The sequence below is a fragment of the Cyanistes caeruleus genome, chromosome 15 (assembly GCF_971803275.1).
Source record: "Cyanistes caeruleus chromosome 15, bCyaCae1.hap1.1, whole genome shotgun sequence".
In the NCBI taxonomy this organism is placed as follows: domain Eukaryota; kingdom Metazoa; phylum Chordata; class Aves; order Passeriformes; family Paridae; genus Cyanistes; species Cyanistes caeruleus.
The window spans coordinates 14,604,239-14,625,840 of NC_141715.1; the positions used below are offsets into that span (position 1 = coordinate 14,604,239).

The window sequence follows — 21,602 nt, forward strand, 5'->3', positions numbered from 1 at the left end:
ACCTAATCTTTTCTGAACAGCCAAAATTAGACATATTACAGTACATGTGGTTTTTTGGGATGCCTTTACCAAATGAGGAAGTCATCAAGGTGAATGTTGAGTTTTTGAAGTTTGTGCTAGCTTGTGATATACCTCAGGGAAGTTACATTAAATTTGATTTAAGAGTTAAAGGAATCCACTTTCAGCCTCTAAACTGAATCTTTGTTACTAGGAGATATTGAGCACCCTCATCATCCTGTTGTACAGTGAGGAAACCCAGTTAAAGAAATCTGAGTGTCAGCATGATAGAAACAGTTCTGGAAGCAAACAACTTACTGAGCACATGAAGCAGAAAAAGTCCAAGTCATGACTGATGGACAGTCAATACCTCCCCAATCCCACAGATTCTCTCTGTCTGACAGAGCTGCTGAGGCTCCCATTAGTACAAAGCAAGGAGAGTGGAGTTGTTACTGCTAACTCAGCAGTGAGGTATCTGCAAATGTCACTGTAACAGCGATTTATTTTCAATTTGCAGTGATGCTCTTGACCAGGCCAAGAGTTTTTAAAAAAAAAAATTGAAATTGCTTAAAGCTTTGAAAAATATATTATAAAATTATCTTCTTCAACCTACTTCTGTTGATAGAAGATGTGTTTTATTAACTGCAGTTATGTTAAAGAGAGAGGCCAATTGCTGCATTGCACAGTGGCAGGGCCAGCTGGGTGCTGACACACCTGGTGTGTTGTGGGCACAGGGCTGTAAAGACTTTAAAGCTGTTTGAACCCAGCCCGTTCCACCACACAAAGCTCTAGGTTGTTTTGTCCGGAAAGAACAAAGGATTTGGGGGAGGAGCACCTGAAAAACCATGTTTACAATGTACTGGAGCACAAAAACGTAATTATTTCTCTTCTGTTTGTAAGATTAATTCAATATCTTTAAGCATCAGTGAAAACATTGATGTCACTCAGCAGTCAACGGAGTCACAGTGATTTGTGTCCTCCCCTAAAAAAAATGTAATTATTTAGGCCTCCATTCTAAACATTTTGGCTAAGAACAAATCACACACACTCACAAACCAGAAACCTTCTCATCCCTTTATTGTGTGTTAGTTGCAGAAATTGCATTTCAGGCTTTGGGTTCCTGGGGTCCATTTGTTATCAGCCCAGCCTAGTGAGTGGAGTGCTGATCTTATGGGGTTATTTTTTATGTAGAAGTCTTTTCTGAATCCCCTGCCCTTGATTTGCTCTGTCATGCCTTGCTTTATGAAATAGATTTGTCAATGAAGAAGTGGAATCCTTCTCATTGTGTGAGTGAAGTTCATCTTTTATGAGATATCTTCAAAATTTGCTGCCAGCTGCAGCTGGCGAGTAACCAACAGTGACAGGATTCTTCCTGTGCTCCTTTTATGTCCTGTTTCGGTTGGTTTTGCATGCACAAAATTTATGCACAGAACATATATGTGCTGTCACAGCAAATAGGAGGAAACCTGTTTTACAGACTCAGTTGTAAATTGAGACTATGTGCAGATAATTCAGTTTTAGCAGTAAGATGGAATTTTATTGTTGATAAAACATTTAAGAAAAAAATACCACTGCAGAAAAACCTAAAAAAAAATTCTGTCTTGAGTCTTTCTTTGAGGTCAGCTATCATCCTCTGACTTTTAGCATCACCTTTCTGACTGTGCTGGTTGGCATTTGGAATTTATTTTTATTATTTTATGCTTTGCTTCCATGGCTGCATTACCTGTGAGAGAAAGGGTGATAGCAAAGATATCATATCTGCTCATGAAATTACAATTAGGAAATGTATGCTTTTGGTCACAAATTCTGTCTATGGGATGAAAAATATCAAATTCAACAGAGTTAAACATTGCTGATGTGCAGGTGATTTTTCATATTGGGCTGTATGCACAGTGGATGTAGCCCCTGATCTTATTTAGTAAGGTTGAACTCTGCTTTTTATGTTTTTTGTAGTTTATTGAGACTTAACCATGGAATAGATGGAACAAAGCCTGAATTAATTTGTAGCTTGTCACTGCTGTAGTTCTGCACCCCTGTCTTTCAGAAGGGCTTTCGAGTTACAATTGGAGCAGGAGCCCAATAATAGCCCTGAGTTTTCTTGACATTCCAATTTAAATTTATACCAAGAAGCTGCTTGTTATGGCTGAGTCCAAAAGCCATATTTTCTCATGGAACAAAAATGACTTAACCTTATCACATTGAAGGAAATTGGATCTGTAACAACCATGTGCTTTACTGGATTAATACTGGGCCCAGCACACAGTAAAAGCTTCATTTGCTGTCCAGGACTATGGGGGTCATGGCTAACATAGATATTTAAGGGCGTGCACACATTACTTTGCAAAACAAATATCTTATTTTACCTTTAAATGTGAGCAGGGAGTATTAGATTCTGTGTACAATTATCTGTATTTACTGTGCAAGGCTTAAAAGCAGACAAAACAATCATATTTGATAACAAAAACAAGTCATGCTGGATATAATCCCTGCTACTCCCTTTAAGCTATGTGTGTTTGAAGTAACTATTAATTTTGACAAATACCATGATAGGTATTTTTTATGTGAAATAAACCCCACATCTTCATTGTGTGCTTTGTAATGCGTGGTTTTTTTGTCATACCAAGTGATCTTTCTTCCTTTCAGATTGGTACAAGGGTTACCTAGTGAGGTACAAAGGAGCAGAGGTAAGATCCCATTGTTCCTATGAGTCTGTTTTTAAGGGCTCAGCCCATGAAATGGGGTTTTGGGTATCTCTGCCTACATAGTCCTGATCTCTCTGTTCTGATCTCTCAAGTCAGCTCTTTCCACTCTCTCATTTCAAGATGAATAAAATGATCAGCATTCATCCCAGACAAGGTTGGTAAATAGAAGTGAGGACTGGGGAAAGCAGATCAATGAAGAAGAAATGACTGTGCCTTCAGGTTAACAACTGTTGAAGCCACCTCTTGGATTGAATTTTGAATCAGTTTGCTGCCAGATGCGCTTGTTTCTGTACTTTTCCCGAGGATTCTTTAGGTTACAAACAATATAAACAACTTGTATGAGGCTTAAGTTCTTAAATATCTCTAATGTACAAAAATTATATTAATTTTTTAAAATATTATATTCTTAGATTTGAAAATGAGGAAAAGTTTTTACCCTGGGTATGATGACTCCTGAGTTAAGTAGCAAGAAAATTACTTCTTAGTTTCAACTGCACTTTTCTAGAAGAAAAACATTTTTGTTTGTAACTTCTTGGTATAAGATTTTCTAGGGTGCAGCAATGTAAATGTATTAAAACACTGCACCTGTGTTTTCATTACTTTGACATTTCTTTTGACTGAAAATGTTATTAGCATTTATTCTACATAACATTTCTATTTTTATCAATTAAAATTTAGCCTAAAACTAAAAAGGGAAAATATTTACCAGAACTAACCACTTCCTTTTAACAAATTCTTAATTAATTCCTATTATCGCTAAAGGGCTTCAAGATCATCGTGCATAACATGCTTTAAGAAGTATTATTAATTTCATGTACTAAGATATCACTAAATTTACCATTACTGGGACCTTTTTTCTTTTACTTTGCTTCTTCATGGACTTCTTTGAACTTTAATCATAATGAAAAAAAGTGGAAGTGATAAGACATGATTTTGTGTTTTGATTAAGATGAAGTGCTTAGAAGAAAATGGTTATAAAAGCCACAATCTAATTCAGAGAAAGGCTTTGTAAAGTAGCACATTTGTTCTTGAATTTTTGTGGTACTTGAAGTACCATATGTGAATTACCGAATAAAGAAGAATCCAGGAAAGATCTAATTAATTACCAGGGTGAGATTTGCCAGTTCAGGGGAAGATTGTCAGGACAGAATGATTGTCAAACATTCCTTTAGGATGACTTGAGACATTTCAGCTTTTGTAGAGCAAGGACAATCACATTAGAACTTTTTTTCATTTGTTTTCTAGAGAGGTCAGTTAAAATAGATATGAGATGATGCACTGACTCAATGTTTCTTTACTGAATTTAAATTGTATTTTATTAAATTTTATTTAACTGAACTGTTTTCTGGGGTGGAAAATGGTGTTTCTTAGGAAGAAAAATGCCTATGCACTCTACATTTGAAGAGATATGACAAACTTCTATTATTTATCTGTCAAATAAAAATGCATCCATGTGGATGAAAAACTAACCAGGAGTTAACTTGGGTATTACAGTTTATGTTCACGGTCATGGTTGTCATCTAAATATTTTTGGAGAATAAGTGTGGATTTATAATTTTCTTCTCATTCATCAGGGAATATTTCCTAAATCCTTCATCCACATCAAGGAAGCTGCTGCAGAAAAGAAAAGGTATTGAATTTATCTGTTTTATTACATTATTGAGCTTGTCTGCTAAAGAATGAGTTTTAAGGCATTTATGTACCTCACCCCCAGTAAGTATAATATGCACCCATGAAATGCAGACACTCTTTGTGATCTTTCCTAGACATACAGAAAATGTTATACCTGCTGAGATTCCCTTAGTCCAAGAAGTTACCACTACTCTGTGGGAATGGGGAAACATCTGGAAGCAGCTCTATGTGGTAGGATATTTTACATGCTGTTTCTTACCTGTTAGTCCTGTTTATGCACACTGGGGTCTTGTTCAAATTAGTGTCTCTTCCTACATTCAGGGCAGGGTCTGGGTGGATTTTAGAAATTGCTTTCTCACTACTAAGATTTTCTTCAGTGGCTTTAAATGTTTAGTGACTTTAATCTGGTCCAGCCATCAGCCTTGGTGATCTTGGTGATCTCTTCCAACGTGGATGAATCTGTGGTTCTGTAAAGGCAAAGCTGACATTGCTGAGGAGTGCTGTAACTTCTCACCTATTGTTTCAACCTTGAGTATCCTGTGCATGATAAATTCTTCATAATTTTGATTTGTAGCATTGAAAAGTTTCCAGATAGGAGTATAAAAGATAATTGGGATGTTTTTGAAAAAGATTCATGGTGCTCTTGGATTGCTAGAACAGAAGTTGTTCAAGAGTTACTGGGAGCAAGTAGCTATTAACAATTGGCAATTTCAAGAATTGTGCTGACTATTCCAGGATCCCAGCCACTGGGTTTTTCTTTATCTCTGCTGGGACAAAGGGATCTTGAATGTGCTGTAGTTTTCTGAAACATGTCACTTTTCAGTCTTTTTGATTAAGCCAGCAATGAAAACCCTTCTTTATTTTCAGTGAATGACATTAGAACTGCTTTAGTCACTTCAGTGTATCCTCCCATTTTTCTCTTAAATGTGTTATTGCCACAATCAAGTGTTATTGTTCCCATCAGTATCTCATACTGAAGTTAATAGTTGTTGTAAGTTTTCTCTTGATGAGAATTTGTTAAAGAATTTTAAAACAACACAATTAAATGAAACAAAAATAACACAATTCCCTATCCCAATACAAAATTTGATGTTATTTCATTATATCATGTGGGATATTCTATCCTTAAAAATTTGTGGGATGAGACATCATTATTTTGCCTACTTCTTGCTCCCGCTATCATTTAGCATTAAATATGACATGTAGCCTGTAGCTGTCAAGCCCAGTGTTTCACTTCAACTTGAAGTCTGAAACTTACTGAGGTTTTTTTATCTCTTAGACAAATAAAAAAGCCCGGTTCCAGCAGGTGCAGTCCATGATGTGTGACTTGATGGAGTGGCGGTCACAGCTTCTGTCCGGGACCCTGCCAAAAGATGAGCTCAAAGAACTCAAACAGAAAGTCACATCCAAAATTGACTATGGTAACAAGTAAGTGGCCTACACTGCTTCTGGAAAGCATGATTTAGTTTAAAGCACAGCACCAAGGAGATGTTGATAAAGTTTTCATGTTTACAGGTTGGAATTCAAAAGTGTGAATCTTCCTCTTCAGACTTCTGTAACTCCTGTGCTGATAGTGGATACCACAATGAGGCTTTCCATAGCAAAATACTTTTTCAAAATATTAATTTATTTCTTAATTATAAATACATGAACTTGTCAGTTGGGAAGATTTGAGGTCAGATAAACAGCCTCTAGGTACATGTATCAACAGCATATTTGGGGCCCAAAACTTGTCCATGTGTCACAAACATGACCTATGTCCAGTAAGTGACCCTCAAAAGTGGCACTGACAAACTGCACTGAGTCTGCAAACAAACACATCCACACCCAATTCACTAGGGAATTTCCAGGCACTGCTCTGCTTCTGGTAATAGAAGTGAAACTACCAGGGACAGAACAGTTATTTGATAAAATGTCTTGTCTGCTCCTTGCTAATAAAAAGTCACTTCAACGCAACGTATTTTTTTGCAAAATTGTGGGGTTGTGGTTAATGGTGTCTCCCCATCTGATAAGGAGACAGGGGAGAGAGAGCTTGGTAAAAAAATCTTCACAGTATTGTTTTTACAGGCATTAGAATCTGCTTATAAACTGTGTTTAGCTATTTTGAGTGACTGTGGTTGTTGTGACCTGAAAGGCCTCTGTGCAGCTGAAAGTCTACAATTACCTGTGGCTGCACATAAGAAATGACTCAAGGTGTTACGAAATTCTTAACTTGTTCACTGTGATTTGGATGCAAATTTGTAATAAATTATAATCATACAGAGCACACTATGGAATACACATATCCTACTGCACTGTGTGGAGCTGAATGCTCACTTAAAACCAGAATTTACTTTGAAGTTCTCCAATGAAAGAAGCCCAGCAGTGATTAAGACATTAAAATTAATTTGCTTTCAGACTTCTGTTTTGTCACTTTTATACTCTTTCTGTGTTATGAGACTGTAAAGTGCTTCCTTTGGAAGAGTAGGGGTGAAGGGGATGTTTAAAATTATTTTAATTTTAGCTGGAAAATGTTTGTAAGCTCCTGAAAGTGAGGGGTTGAGTTGTGTGGTGTGAAGGAAAGTTGCCAATCTGTGGAGAAGGAATAAAGGGGAAATGGCAGTGGAGGCTGAGGGGATTGTTGTGGGGGAAGGAAAATGAGTAGCAGAAAAAAGACATTATTCATATGAGAGCAGGGCAGAAGAGAGCAGAGTTAAATATTGGGATAGAAAGGCTGAGGGAGCAGCATAAAAGCAGAAGGTCACAGGAAGACCATAAATATCTGAATAACAAATGTTGAGTGTTAAAAGCAAAAAGCGATGAAGACTGCTAGAAGTCATTGAACAGGGTGGTTTTGTTTTATGTGAGAGGCATTTCAATGCTTTTGTGACCTTTCTATAAATTACTAAATATTGGACAGCAGCTTAAAAAAAACATGGGGTACAGTTAAATTTTTTCTTCAGTGAAATACTCTTGCATGTATTTAAATTTTATAACTAAATCTTTAAGTGCCTCCTTGTTTGTTACATTTCTAATCTTTCTTTATATAGAAGGAAATAACCCTACCATTATGCCTTTTGTATTTTCACAGAGTACTTGAGCTAGACCTGATAGTTAGAGATGAAGATGGAAATATCCTGGACCCAGATAAAACCAGTGTTATCAGCCTGTTTCATGCACATGAAGAAGCAACTAATAAAATCACTGAGCGAATTAAAGAGGAAATGGTAGGAATGACTGGCTGAACTTGAGGCTTCCTTTCTTAAAAGCCAAATAAAAGCTTGCCTAAGGGTTGAAGGATGGAACCATAAAATTTGGTGGAAACTTTCCTCTGACTTAAGAGTAGATCCACAGTCTTGTGTTATAAATACGGCTAAGCCTCAAATTGAATTGCATTTGTGCATTGGATTTGGGCTGTGGGCTGGGCTGCAAGCTCATGTCTAAAGCTGTTCTTGATCCATTCTTGAACTCCTGTATGGAAATATGGCTTCATTCCATCCATGGGCTGCTCAACAGCCTGAATGGCACAGGGAATAGTTACACACTTATAGCTCAGGCAGAGCAGCACTGCCCACAGCTTGTTTTCACAAGATCTTGTGACTGCACTGTTTGCTAAGTGTTGCTGCTTGCTAGTCAGTCTGACTGAGCTGAAGAGTTGAAGCTCACTGAGGAGGAGCTAGGATGAATTCAGCGTAATCTTCTGGATACCAGAAGTTCATGTGCCAAAGCAAAGCTGACAAGTGCATAAATTAAATCTTTTAAAATGCAAAGCAGGTGACTACACTTCCTTGACCTTTTGCAATTTTAAACCTCTGCAAGGATTTGTGAGCCTCTTTGGTTCTTTTCTCCATTTGTGAGATGGTAAACCATAAAAAAGCAAGTAAAACACTAAACAGAAAATAGCTGGTTTGTCATGACACTTAATAACACCCATGACAAATCACTGGAAAACACCTTGTAATTAACTGACAATATAAGGAAAATTAAACTTGGGACTCTGTGATAGACTGTGCTGACTTGATAGAGACAAACAATGGGTTTAGAAGTGTTAAGAAGCTTCTTCTTGGTGGTTAGCATGGGAAGTAGGTAGAATTCAGGAGCCTGTTTTTGAGTCAGTGAACCTGCTCAGCTGTATCCTGATCTCAGCATGTTATTTGTCTCCTCTTCAAAGAGACTGACTTCATTTTGCTATTGCTCTAGCACACTGCAACCCCACTGTGATGTGGATCATAGGCCTTCTGCTACAGCCTAGTGTGTTCAAAAATAAATTCTTTCAAGCTTGTAGGCTTGTCTCTGTGCTGACATTGTGGTACTTGCTCTTTTCTTTAAGAGTGGGGAGAATATTTCCCCCTTTACATCATTGCCTGAAGAACTGGCCAAAGACATGGGAGTCATAGAATAGCTCAAGGTGGAAGAGAATTATGATAATTACTGAGTCAAACTTTACCAGAAAGTAAAACTGCTTGTAGTATAGCACCATTTCAATTAATGGATTATAATTACCTGGTTTTTCTCCTCCTGAGCAGTCAAAGGACCAACCAGATTATGCATCATACTCCCGAATGTCTTCATCCCCCACGCACAGCCTGTATGTCTTTGTGAGGAATTTTGTTTGCCGAATTGGAGAGGATGCAGAGCTCTTTATGTCCCTGTACGATCCACAGAAGTCAACAATTATAAGGTAAAGCTTCCTCCTCTGACTGGAGAAGAGTTATGGAAAGCAAAATAAAGTAAAAAAGCAAATAGAGCCGGCCAAAATGAAGTAAAATAATTACCAATGTACTGTAATAATATAATAATGCAAATAATATGTAAATAAAGGGAATGAACCCAAAAAGCCAAGTAAAGCGTGGACGGATCTTTTTGCTGTCTGCTACTAAAGGATTCGATGTTTCCAAATATTTTCATAGGTAATTCCTGGATTGAACATTTCAGAAGTTTGGGAAAGCCTGATTTCAAATTTTAGAGATTGTTCTAGATGGGCAATATTGTGGTGTTTGAAGTGCTGAAGGGGGAGGAGCAGAAAAAAGAAATTAAATAATTAAATAATTAAATTTATCAGTTTCTGGGTAGCTTAAGATTCTTTGGAGTATTCCCATCAAGTGATGATGGTAAAGTTGAGTCAAGAAAAAAAGATGCACATTTGTGTTATGTTCAAGTTACTCTTTTAAAACTTACTGTTGATACTTGTATAGTGTTTTTCTTGTCTTCTTAGTCAGATTTGAGCCATCACCGCAGACTGCCTGTTATGCAACTTTTTTACTGTGTAAAGGGAGAATTTTTTAATCACTTGAATAAGATATTTATCTTCCAAACAGTGAGAATTACTTGGTGAGATGGGGGAGTCGAGGCTTTCCAAAGGAAATTGATATGCTCAACAATCTCAAAGTGGTGTTCACAGTAAGTGTTTTCCAGGCTACTTCCATTTGTATTTGCAAATGAAATTCTCTTCTCTGTGGTCACTGTCAGATCTCCTAAAGAGTGACCAAGATGAAGAAGGAAGCAGAGGTCATCTTAGAAACAGAGCAAGGTGCCCAGTCACTAAATTCTTTAAGGCAGTGACAGTGCTTCTTCAGATCACTTTGCTGCCTCATGAATTTCTTGATAACTTGATTTATTTGGTTTTATCTTCTATATCTCATGATTGCTATTTTCTATTTATCTAACCTCATATTTTTTTCAAACTTTAAACTGTTTTTTCATTCTTTTGATGTGCTCAGGTTTTTTTGTTTGTTGAGTTTTTGGGGGTTTGTTTGGTTTGGGGGCCTTTTGTTTACTTTTTCCCCCCCATTGATTGCTAAGATTCAGTTTATTACTGGAGCTCCTGATTCAATTTCACAACTTGCTTTTTGCCCAAGTAACACTATGGTTCTTTTTTGTTTGTATCATAGGATCTTGGAAATAAAGACCTTAGCAGAGACAAAATATATTTAGTTTGCCAAATAGTGCGAGTGGGAAGGATGGACCTGAGAGACAGTAACTCACGGAAATACACACAAGGGCTGCGGCGGCCCTTTGGCGTGGCAGGTACCTGCTGTCCCCTGTGCTAAGGCTGAATCAGAATATCAGTGATTTTTGCCAGCCCTGAACTAGTAAAATCTCTACCAAAACATGTCAGAATACCCATGAGCTCTATCAACTGTTTTCTGTACTCTTTGGAGTCAGTAAAGACTGCACCTGCATTGACATTTTAGTTCAAGTCAGAAATGCACCTTTGAATTTCATTTCCTAATTATTCATACAGTGCCAAACTGTGCAAAAGAAAGCACAGAACCAATTTAATAACAGGTTCCCTTGCAGATGAGATAAAGTCAGTGTTTATGTCCCAAAAAGCAGCACCAAAGCTTGATACTTGTATTCACAAGTTTGTACTAAAACTAGACTGAATTCTCCTTCTCTCTCCACAGCAATGTGTTTGTAGTGTGGACTTTGCACAAAATGTTCTACCCCACAAACCCACCCCTGCTGGTGAAAATCCACATTTACCTTGAGGCACAAGAGCACTCACTGATAAGAGAAACTATTCTGAAATGCTCTTATATGTTCTGATGATTTTTCTTCTGTTCTTCTAGTCATGGATATTACAGATATTATAAAAGGAAAATCTGAAAGTGACGAAGAAAAGCAGCATTTCATTCCCTTTCATCCGTAAGAGCATCATAGATATCTTTTTTAATTTGTGAAAGAAAATATTTGTCTACCTCTGTGGCTGTAACAATCTGTGAAACTGTTAAAGAATAAGGAAGTTTTTCTTTAACAATTTTATGTTGTAATAATGCTAATTTTTGGGGTATGACTAAACGGCATTTAAGACTTGCAGAGGTACCACAGCACATTAAATTAATGAATAATTCCATGAATGTGCTCCTTTAGACAGCTGGTACCATGTCTGATTTCACAAACCCAAGTCAAATAGTTACAAGTTAGATTTACAAGCAAGGATAACAACTATTTTATGAGATTAGTTCTGTTTAGAATATGAAAAAAAAAATCTGAGTAAAAACTGTGTTTCCTTTAAAAAGTAATAGAATTATCATATACTATCTTCAGAAGAAATGCCAGGGCAGCTGCCTAAAAATGTGATGCTCACAGATCAAATGAAGAGATACCAGTGGAAATACCGGAAATAACTCTCTGTGTCCTACATAGCACTGCAGCTATGTACTATGGAGGCTGAATTTAATTCTGAAAGAGCCAGCTATGACACACTGGTTTATTTTTTCACTTGCTTCCAATTTGACCCAACTTGCTTGCTATGTGAGAATTTGTTTCTAAATTCAAAAGTAACTGATACAAACTCCAAGTGAATTTCTCTGGCTGTTTGTCAGGGAGCATGGACTGAGCTGGAGTGACACATTGGTGAGTGCATTCACATTGTCACTGCCACAAAACACCACCCTTGGTGCTTGGCTGAGTCTTTTCACTTCAGTGTACACACAGTGGAATGTGAGTGGGCTGCAGCTTGAGTGAGAGATAATAAAAATACCAGATATATCTCAATCAGGCAATACTGCAAAGACTGAGGCTGTTACTCACTTATGTTCTAAATGGTGTCTGATATATTTAGCACTTAGATCCTGAGCAGACATGGCTGTTTCTCTTGCAGGGTAGTGGCAGAGAATGACTTTTTACACAGTCTCCTAAGCAAAATCACTGCATCCAAAGGAGACAGTGGTGGACAAGGTAAAGTACATTTTTCTTGTTTTAAGTTACACGGTATTTTTGTGAGACTTCATTTTATGTTGCAGCTGTAGTAACACAATGGAGGTGGGTCAGCTTTGAAGCTGGAGTGAGGAACCATGAGTTTGTTACAGAATCTTGGGAGCAATTTAAAGTAGTAGTGACAGTTTTGCATTACAAGCTTTTACTTTCATCTACAGGAAGTGGGGAAAGCAAATTCTTATCCCTATTTTGGTGGGTAGAAGAGGCAATCATCTCAACACAGATTTTTTTTTTTTTTCCTACTATAAATGTAATTTTTTTTCCTTTTTGTTTCCTTTTTTTTTTCCCCACTTAATAGGTCTGTGGGTAACTGTGAAAATGCTGGTTGGAGACGTGATTCAGACTAGAAAGGATTACCCACACCTTGTAGACAGAACCACGGTTGTTGCTAGAAAGCTGGGATTCCCTGAAATAATCATGCCAGGTAGGAGGTGCTTTGTTCTGTGATAGGAAGGGATTTTTTCTCATTCCTAAGTTAATAAGCATCAGCTGCTGCCTTATTTATTTCTGTAATGGCTAACTCAGAGGATCTTTAGCATTCACTTATGGTAAATTTTGTTCCCATATTAGAGGCTTATATGAAATAGTGAAATCCTTGGAAAGTAGTTTCTAATTCTTAAACAGGAAAAATAAAATCCAGACAAATAAAAATATCTCCTTGTACATAACTTTCTTATCCTGCAAGAAGATGATGGTGGATGTCACTTGAATTTTAAATTAACCTCATTTTTATTTTAAGATATTGTTGCTCTTTGTTAATAATAAACAAATGAATTTGAAATACCTTGATTTCATTTGTTTGTATGACAAGATATTTCCAATCGAGATCACTTGCTGTCTGGCAGGCTCCTTTTTTAAAAAACAAATAATGAAAACGTCCCTCACCCCAAATCAAGGAAAATTTCGATCCTTTTAAAAGTCATGTGAATTCGTTTGGAGGAGAGAATTAAAATGTGAAGCTCCCTCCAGAAAGAGAGCTGAGTATTTGGGGAAAATTCCGAATGGGATCATCTGCTACCTCACCAGCAGGTGTCGGGGCAGGACGAGAATTGCTTCCAGTCACTCCGAGCTCCCATTTGCTTCTCCTCACATCACAGTTTTGCCTTAGCAAAGATAAAGACCTGAAAATTTAAGTTCAGATGAAAAATAATAAATTTTTATCTGCTTCAAAGCAAACAGTGTGCAGTTCAGCCGATCCTATGCTCTTAGAGCATTTTAATTGCTTTTTAACCTTTCAATTTCTCTTTTAGGAGATATAAGAAATGACATATATATTACATTGCTGTATGGAGATTTTGATAAATACAATAAAACAACTCAGAGAAATGTGGAAGTGATAATGTGTGTCTGTGATGAAGAAGGAAAAGTGTTGCCAGTAAGTTTTCCTTTTTTTCCTCCATGAGGGACATAGAAACATGAGCTGCATTTTTGATGTAAGGTTCAATTTACACATTTTATAAAACACCACTATTCAAAAAGTCAATTCCCTTACTTGTGTCATCCTATGACATCCTGTGACAAATAAGTTTTATGATTTTTAAAGTGATCTGCTTATTAAAGCCCTGTAGAATCTTGCATAAAAATGTATAAGGAATATTGGAATAACATTGAATGACCTATTTTAGCTGTGCCAGGGAACAAATGCTGATTCTGACAATTACTGCATTCTTACTCTAGGGTTTTGCTAGAGGAAATTCCCAGAGGAATGCAATTTGCACACTGAAATGTTAGAAATACCATTTCTGCTACATAACAAATGCTTGATTTGTGCCAGGAAGTCTGTGTCACTGTCACTTGGTCTAAGTACATGGCAAAGAAAGAAATTAGTGACAGCAATTACATATGCAACATAAATATTTACAGTATCTTTTTGCTTGTCTATTCACATTTTGTAGATCCTTTGTCTTTTCCTTATGGTTTATCACCAGTTTGGTATTCAGGGGGATTTTTGACCTGTCATTTTCTGAGCTTTATAGTGTTGGAATTGTGAGGCTGAAATCATAAAGACATTCGTGAGATAAAGATGGAGTAAAACACTGTGGTTCATGACTTGTTTATGAACTGCAACTAACTGCTTGACCTAAAATGTAAGATGAAAGCTTGAGTAAATAATATTTTAATCCCACATAAGATTTGAGGTCCACACAACAAACTGTAGCCCTGATTACAAAACACTGCCTGTACCTATGACAGCACCTGACCATGCCTTGCATGCACAGAAGCTAACTCTATTCTATATATATATATATATATATATATATATATATATATATATATTTTGTCTAATCACATAGAAACAAAAGCATTCCTTAGAGGAATAAACCAAGTAGCATGCATTAAATCTTGCATTCCAATATTATGCATGCTCACTCCTGCAGATACGTAATTTTTGCAAATCTTAGGAGAAGGTGAATTTGTCTTGTTTTTGAGAGGAAATATCACACCTGCTTTCTGTAGGTAATATGCCTTAGATATATTTAAGCAACAGTTTTAAGGACTTAATTGAAATGCTGTTGAATGCAAGTAATAACAAAAGTGACAGATTTTTCCTTTTAGCCTATAAAGATACCCCAAACCAATAGACTTTCAAACCCATGAATTTATATTAATGTTTCTCATAGCAGGTATGTGTTCAGTACACAGGAAACTGGTTGGTTCTGTTTTGGTATCAAACAAGTTCCAACTGCAGAAGCAGCCCTTGATTTACAGTTACAAGGAATAGAACTTCTCTTCCAAGTGAATGTCACGGAAGTGACAAATAAGCAGGTGCATAAACCTTGAAAAGTCTCTGCTCAGGCAGATGAGACATTTCTTTCTGCAGTTTAATCCCTCTGACCAGACCATACAAATCATCCTCAGGTATCAGCATCACATTTTTCTGGTCACAGGGCATCCTGGTGTTTGAAGCAGACTTTTAAGATCCACTGGACTTTCAGCATGATTATTGCCCCTTTGCAGCAGTTAGTATAACCTGGATTGGATTAGTTGGATCTGTACCTTCAACAGAGAATGAAATGTTTGCTTCCTTCAGGGACTTCAGTTTCATGTGTGGCAGGTGTCAGTGTCCTGGTGCCTCCCTGTCCAGCTTTTACCCTGCAGGTACAGCTCAGCTGCAGTCAGCCAGACCAGATGGATGCAGGCCAAGTCTTCACAGAATCACTAAGGAAAACCACAAGTTTTGAAGCTGATAAAATCTTTCACTTGGCTCTGTCCTAGTTCAGATAGTCTTTAAAGAATGAGAGTTTTTAATTTATTATTGGTGCCTCTATCACATCCAGTTTGGAAGTCACCCCTGGTGTGCGGCCTAGAGCTCCTGAGAGTCTGCCGGAAGAAAGTATTTAAAAATGAATGGAGAAATAAAATAATGAAGATAGATTTCTTTTTTTCCTTTTGTATTTCCTCTACTAATCGAGATGACATGCTGATTATTTAAATTCAACACATGGAGAAATCAAATCGATTTTCTGTTCTTCAGACATCTTAGAGCCCACTGTGTGTAACCCCTGTAAAATGCAATTACACTGGCTGTACCCATAGATTATGGTGAATGTTAATTTCCTCTGTGTTCAGAGGCTTGGAAAATGCAGCATCTTCACGTTAGTGCTTCCCCCCTCTTGGTGCTGTCATGATTATTTAATTTTGAACGATGCCACGTCCAAATTCAAACCAGCAGCAAGGGCGGGAAGCGGAGCCCGTGAGGGGAAGCCATGTCCCAGGGCCAGGGAGGAACTCCCAGCTCGGGACTCTGAGGGGAGGCTCTCTGGTGACCTTTTGTGTTTGCTCAAATTAATTTACCCAAAATTGCTCCAAAAATTACCCAGATTCATGAGGCACTGAGTACTCTTTTTCCCTCCTTTTGTAAGAATGCTGTGTGCCTGGGAGCAGGGGACAAACCTGTCAGCGAGTACAGATCAGTTGTTTACTATCAGGTCAAGCAGCCACGATGGATGGAGACATTGAAGGTATGGCGTGGATACTTCCCACTTTTTTTTTTCACTTCTTAATGCCTCACACAGAAAGGTTATACAGCATCAGCTTCCTCCAAAATACATCTTGTCCCTGACTACAGCCGAAGCATGAAGTCTTAGTCATACATCAGTTATTAGAGATACATGATCACTGAGGCTTGAAATTTGGCCTAGAAAATTATGTGTAGGTTTAGTTCAGCAAAACAAATGAGATCATCTTAGGTAACCTTATGTCCTAAGAGGGCTCATCAAAAATGAAATACTGCATTTGTTCTATTTTGGCGAAACAATGGAGATGAGGAGCTTCAGTTAAAAAACAAACAAAGCCAAACCAAAAGCCAAATGAAAATACCAACCCCCTCTTCTGATTTCAAAAAGAAAAAGCTGCTACTTCTCTTTAGAGACACCCTAGTAATTACCTAATCAAGCTTTAATGTTTATGATTGGAAAATGCCCAGAAGTTGCCAGAAACAATTCTTACAAAGCAGTAATAGGCTTGCATGATTTTTTCTAGGACTAAATAGCCATGTATAACAAGCTTGCTATTATTACCTTAAGGGGTGATACCTGTGATGGTGAAGGACAGAGAGGGAATGAAAGTGTGATTTGAAACAGAAGCTTATTTGTTGTTTTGAAAACATTGAGCCATAATTCAATCTTGTGTACAGGATCGCTAACAGTAGGTCCTGTTGAAAAACATAATTGATATTAAGGCATTGTTCAGTAAATTTGTGAAGGGATTTTTTGAATGCTCATAAAAGTGTGCAAGTCCTTAAATTTTTAGAACTATAAAATTGATAATATGAAAAATTGTGTTTTCCTTTACACAGTTTGCCTTCTTTGTTGCATGTTTGACCTAAAGTATGGTGCTTTAAGAATAAAGCACTTGCAAGTTCCTGTGATTCTCCTCAAGGCTTTACACTAAATTTAATCACTAAAATACCATCAATTTATTTTGCTGGAATTTTCCTATCCTTTTCATCTGTTTAACAAATTGGTTGTCAATTTCTGTATCTGAAATGTGGGAGTTGCTTAATGCAGAGGTGTTTAATTCTCTGTGGTTAAAAGGGTGAGCAAGAGGACTGCACTGTGATTATTTTCTATCACCTGTGTGCATTAACTCACTGGGTTCAGTGCTTCATTTCTTTGCTGGTGCCAGACTTTGAGCAAAGTCTACCAGATCATTGCTTTTCAGCTACCACTTTGCTACTTGAAATGGCCTGTGAAAAGCACTATGGAAACAGAAGAAGTGGGGCTTATTTATTCTAAAATAGGTGCTCATTACAAGTGAAACCACCCCCCCATAACTCTCATTATTTTCTGATTTTACAAAAGGTAGCAGTCCCCATTGAGGACATGCAGAGGATTCATCTGCGCTTCATGTTCAGGCACAGGTCCACTCAAGAGTGTAAGTAGGGAATTTTTACTTTACTGAATTTTAATTCATCGATGGGTAGTCAACCCAAAATATTTTGCTTTGTAGCTAAAGATAAGGGAGAAAAGAATTTTGCAATGGCCTACATAAGACTAATGAAGGAGGATGGAACAACTCTCCATGATGGCATCCACGATTTGTTAGTCCTAAAGGTATGGGCTCAGATTTCTTTCTTTCTTTCTTTCTCTCACAAAATGTCTTTTTTCACACTGTTGCCTTTGACCGCATTGTGTATTTACTTAGTGCTAGATTGATTTTGTTATTCTATCAAAGATGATACTGCTGAACAAATTGAAAAGGTGCAACCTGTTCCATTGTCAGTTAATATTGCTCTGCATTTTAATGACATAAAGATGTTATCTAAGCAGTGAGACATGACTGCTCTTTTTACTGATATTTGTGTTTTTGGCCGTCTGTAGTATAGAGCAAGTTGTGCTGCAGCTGTGTACTTGGGTGGGTATCATTCCTCTTGCTGGATATGGGAGATGTTTGACTGACTTAAATCTTTACCTCATGAATAATCTGGGAATGCAGTCTTAGGAAAATGCTTATTTTAAACTACTGTGTAGTTCCTCAGGTACCAAAGTGAAAGTTTCAGCAATTTGGGTTTTGGGTGTGAAGAATGGCTTTAGTTGCCACCAGCTGGAAACAGCATCTTTGACTTTGTGAAGGAAGCAGGGAACAGATGTTTCAAATTTTGTTTGCCTTCTTGGAGAATGGTGTCCAGCAGGAACTAAGAACCAGAAATCACTTCCAGTACAAAGAAAACTTAGGTTATTTCTCAGCACTCTTTGGCTCCACTGATTACTCTCAGTAAACAAGTTTGCTGTATCATTAATACCAAGCATGCAACTAAATCAAGTTTCTTAGGCAAGCCAAAAGGGATTAATGGCAACATAGAGTTATTTACCTTCACTTCATTGAAACTATCATTCAAAATATTGAGACTAGAAGGAAAATTGTGGACTGTGTGGTTAATGTTGGTTATGAAATTCCACCTAATTCATTTCTGCATCAGCTTAGTAATTTTTTTTGAAGTGATAGCATGGATGAGAAATGCTAAATGGAGTTGACCTAGTTTATGGTTGTGAGTAACAGACAGATTTTCTGACATATGCTTGCCTATTCTAGTATTAAAAACAGTAATTGTAAGCTGTGTTTAAAGCAGTCATACACCTGGCCTCTTAAAAAAATTAACTTGAAAACTGCTAAGTTTAAACTGTCTTTAGGCATTGGATCTTTTTGAGAGACTTTTGGATCAAAACTTCATCTTTTTCCCATTGTCTGTCTTGTCCCAAAAAGAGAAAGTCAAGAGTTTCTTTTGCTTGCAGAAATCTGGGAAGTAATTATTTGGCAAGCCTGATACAACTATAGATGTTGGTACCGCTGTGTGTTTTGCTGCATAAAGGTTTTACTTCTTGTCTATCTAGCACTCCTACAGTCAATTTTTAACCTTACCTCTTTGATACAAAGTAGAAACTGCACCTCCACAGTGACTGAACCAGATAAAACTGCAAAACTTTGAAATGTCTTTCTAGATCATGGTTTTTGCAGCTCCTTGTTCATTTGTAGACTAAAGGTCTGCAATTGAGTCATATCTTGTCACAGTGCTGTAGCTTTAAGTGACATCTCAAATTCATCAGGGAAATTTTCTGGAGTAGTTTTGTTAAAGAAACACTGTTTTCTCTAAACAGTGAGGAGCATGATTTTTATTGTCTTTGTCTAAAACTCCTTGCCTGTCTGGAGAATCCTAGGGCCCAGAAAATCTGTGGGATTGCGGCACGGAAGTTGATGAAAGGGAGATGGGAAAAATCTCTGTTGGCTCTCTGGTTTTGTACTGTTCATTCAGGTGAAAAGCACATATTCTATTTCATTTAGTTACTGCAGCATGCTGTCTGATTTAAAATGTAATCTTACCATGCCCTGATCTTTTATATTCAAGGTCCAGGTATAAAGTTATAATGAGGATATCAAAACAGAGCTTCTGTTCTTTCCTTACTCAGCCCTGTTTTCTGCTTATAAGTTGTGTGCAGACATTATAATCATGTCTATATCCTGTGTACAGTCTTCACTATTCTTCAGTGTTCCACACCCACTGACATTTTAAAGAGAGATTTGCTCTTGCTTTTATTCTGCTGGGGGTGTCACCCCTCAAATCCCTTCCTGCTCCTCAATTTTTTTTTACTTCTCTAGAAAGTACAAAATAAGTCTAATTTTAAATCTGATGGTGTGAAATACGTAATGAACAATGTGTTGTTTTTCAGGGGGACAGTAAAAAAATGGAGGATGCTGGTGCTTATTTGGCATTGCCTTCTACACGTCTGCACATGGAAAACAAAGGAGCAACCTTAGTCAGGAGCTCAAGTATCGTTGGGGGGCTTTCAGTCAGCTCTAGAGATGCATTTTACATCTCAACTCTTGTTTGTTCTACAAAGTTAACTCAGAATGGTATGTACCTTCTAAGGAGGTGGGAGTTTTAGAAAGAAAAGTTTTGCACAAATGGATAAGCCATATTTTACATTTTAATGTCTGCCCATTTATTTTCTATCAGTGGGCTTGCTGGGTCTCTTGAAGTGGCGCATGAAGCCAGAGCTGCTTCAGGAAAACCTGGAAAAGCTGAAGATTGTGGATGGAGAGGAAGTAGTGAAGGTAAATCTTTAAATTGTTATTCAAATAATAGTTATTTTTCAGGGCTCTTCATACACAATGCCTTTGTTACTTTGCAAAGGACATGAGCAAAACTCTTCATTAGAGGGAGCAAGAAAACCAGCAACTGGACAGTATTCTTCACAGGGCTGGCCAGCTTTCCTTCTACTTCTTAATTTCAGATATCTCTGCTATTGGCTATTGTTAGGCTGGGGGATTTCTAAGATTATTACTAGGAGATGAAGATAGTAATGATAAAATATTTTCCACACTCTCTATTCATCTATTCCCCTTTGTCTATCTGAAATATTCCAAACAATTCCTACTGCTTTCTTTGCAGTTTTTAATATTAATTTACATGTTGATATTTAATTCAAGAAGTGTTATGTACCCAACAAAGCACTTTCTTAACTTAAGGAGTATATGAATAACAACTATTAGTATTTTGGAAAATGGCAGATACTATTACCTTTGTGTCTTTAAACATAAACATAAGCTGTCTCTGGAGAAAGAGGAAAGAGGAGTGGATCTCTTAAACCAAAGATTTGTGTCCCAAGTCACTGAGGTACTTTGATTTAGATCAGAATTTGAATCAGACCACAGCAGCAGGAAAATTCTTTTTAATCAACATGTATATGTGAAGATAGCAACCACTAATCTGTGTCACTAAGGAATGTAGTTTTAGCAAGTTTTGTCATTTATACAATTTTTTTATCTTTTCCATAAGCTTTGAGCTAAGCTAATTATTGATTGCTCATGTGTCTGAGGATGTAGGTTCTTAAAATTAAACCAACTAGAGCCTAAACCCTTGGAAATGTTTTCTTAATTTAAGGGATGCTTCAGTAAAGGTAGTAAAATTCTAGCTTGTGGAAGTTTACTATCAGAAAATTTTCTTGTGAGATTTTCAAGTTGAATTGGTTATCAGTTTGTCTTTTCATGTCCTGCAGTTTCTCCAGGATACATTGGATGCCCTGTTTAACATCATGATGGAGCATTCCCACAGTAATGAGTATGACATCCTTGTCTTTGATGCACTGGTAAGAATCAGCACCAATGAGTTTATCTGTCAAAGTAGAGAACCTTAGAATTTTGAACAAACTATCAAGTTTTTCAGTTCAGAGAATTAGTCTTAAAGTCTTTATAGAACGGAGGAATATTACTCATTAACTGAAAATCAAATTTCTTTTAAAACTTAAATAGTAAATTACCAGAAATACTTCTAGGAAGATAATATTTAAGTTTTCAATGTGACTCTGGCTAATTGTGTGCGTGTCTGTTTAGATCTATATCATAGGGCTCATTGCAGACCGTAAGTTTCAGCACTTTAACACTGTTTTGGAAGCATATATCCAACAGCACTTCAGTGCAACCTTGGCATACAAGTAAGTTTGTTTTCTCTTCTTTCTCTTTTTTCCTAAACCCCCACCATCTCATAAAAAAAAGTAAATCATGCTTGTGACTTTTCTGATGTAATTTATGGTGACTGTTGTTTTGATGCTGCTGTTTGCTTCTCTGCTTCTG

General features: G+C 37.1%; 1 protein-coding gene and 1 long non-coding RNA gene across 2 annotated transcripts in view; one reads left to right on the forward strand and one right to left on the reverse strand.

The window, feature by feature from the left end:
* DOCK2 (dedicator of cytokinesis 2) overlaps nucleotides 1-21,602 on the forward strand; it is a 154,659-nt gene that overhangs the window by 7,741 nt on the left and 125,316 nt on the right. The window contains exons 3-21 of the mRNA XM_023936251.2: nucleotides 2,641-2,681; nucleotides 4,274-4,329; nucleotides 4,466-4,562; nucleotides 5,611-5,759; nucleotides 7,402-7,537; nucleotides 8,837-8,991; nucleotides 9,629-9,710; nucleotides 10,202-10,337; nucleotides 10,883-10,958; nucleotides 11,917-11,993; nucleotides 12,331-12,456; nucleotides 13,283-13,407; nucleotides 15,896-15,994; nucleotides 17,336-17,408; nucleotides 17,484-17,587; nucleotides 19,700-19,883; nucleotides 19,987-20,084; nucleotides 21,029-21,118; nucleotides 21,363-21,463. Coding sequence (XP_023792019.2) covers nucleotides 2,641-2,681; nucleotides 4,274-4,329; nucleotides 4,466-4,562; nucleotides 5,611-5,759; nucleotides 7,402-7,537; nucleotides 8,837-8,991; nucleotides 9,629-9,710; nucleotides 10,202-10,337; nucleotides 10,883-10,958; nucleotides 11,917-11,993; nucleotides 12,331-12,456; nucleotides 13,283-13,407; nucleotides 15,896-15,994; nucleotides 17,336-17,408; nucleotides 17,484-17,587; nucleotides 19,700-19,883; nucleotides 19,987-20,084; nucleotides 21,029-21,118; nucleotides 21,363-21,463 — 2,005 coding nt within the window. The remainder of the gene's footprint in view (nucleotides 1-2,640; nucleotides 2,682-4,273; nucleotides 4,330-4,465; nucleotides 4,563-5,610; nucleotides 5,760-7,401; nucleotides 7,538-8,836; nucleotides 8,992-9,628; nucleotides 9,711-10,201; nucleotides 10,338-10,882; nucleotides 10,959-11,916; nucleotides 11,994-12,330; nucleotides 12,457-13,282; nucleotides 13,408-15,895; nucleotides 15,995-17,335; nucleotides 17,409-17,483; nucleotides 17,588-19,699; nucleotides 19,884-19,986; nucleotides 20,085-21,028; nucleotides 21,119-21,362; nucleotides 21,464-21,602) is intronic.
* LOC147650395 (uncharacterized) lies at nucleotides 1,513-8,899 on the reverse strand. Its single transcript, XR_015276624.1, has 4 exons — nucleotides 8,814-8,899; nucleotides 5,590-5,694; nucleotides 4,591-4,798; nucleotides 1,513-1,720 (listed from the first exon to the last, which is right to left on the reverse strand). It is a non-coding gene; the product is annotated as an uncharacterized LOC147650395 (long non-coding RNA).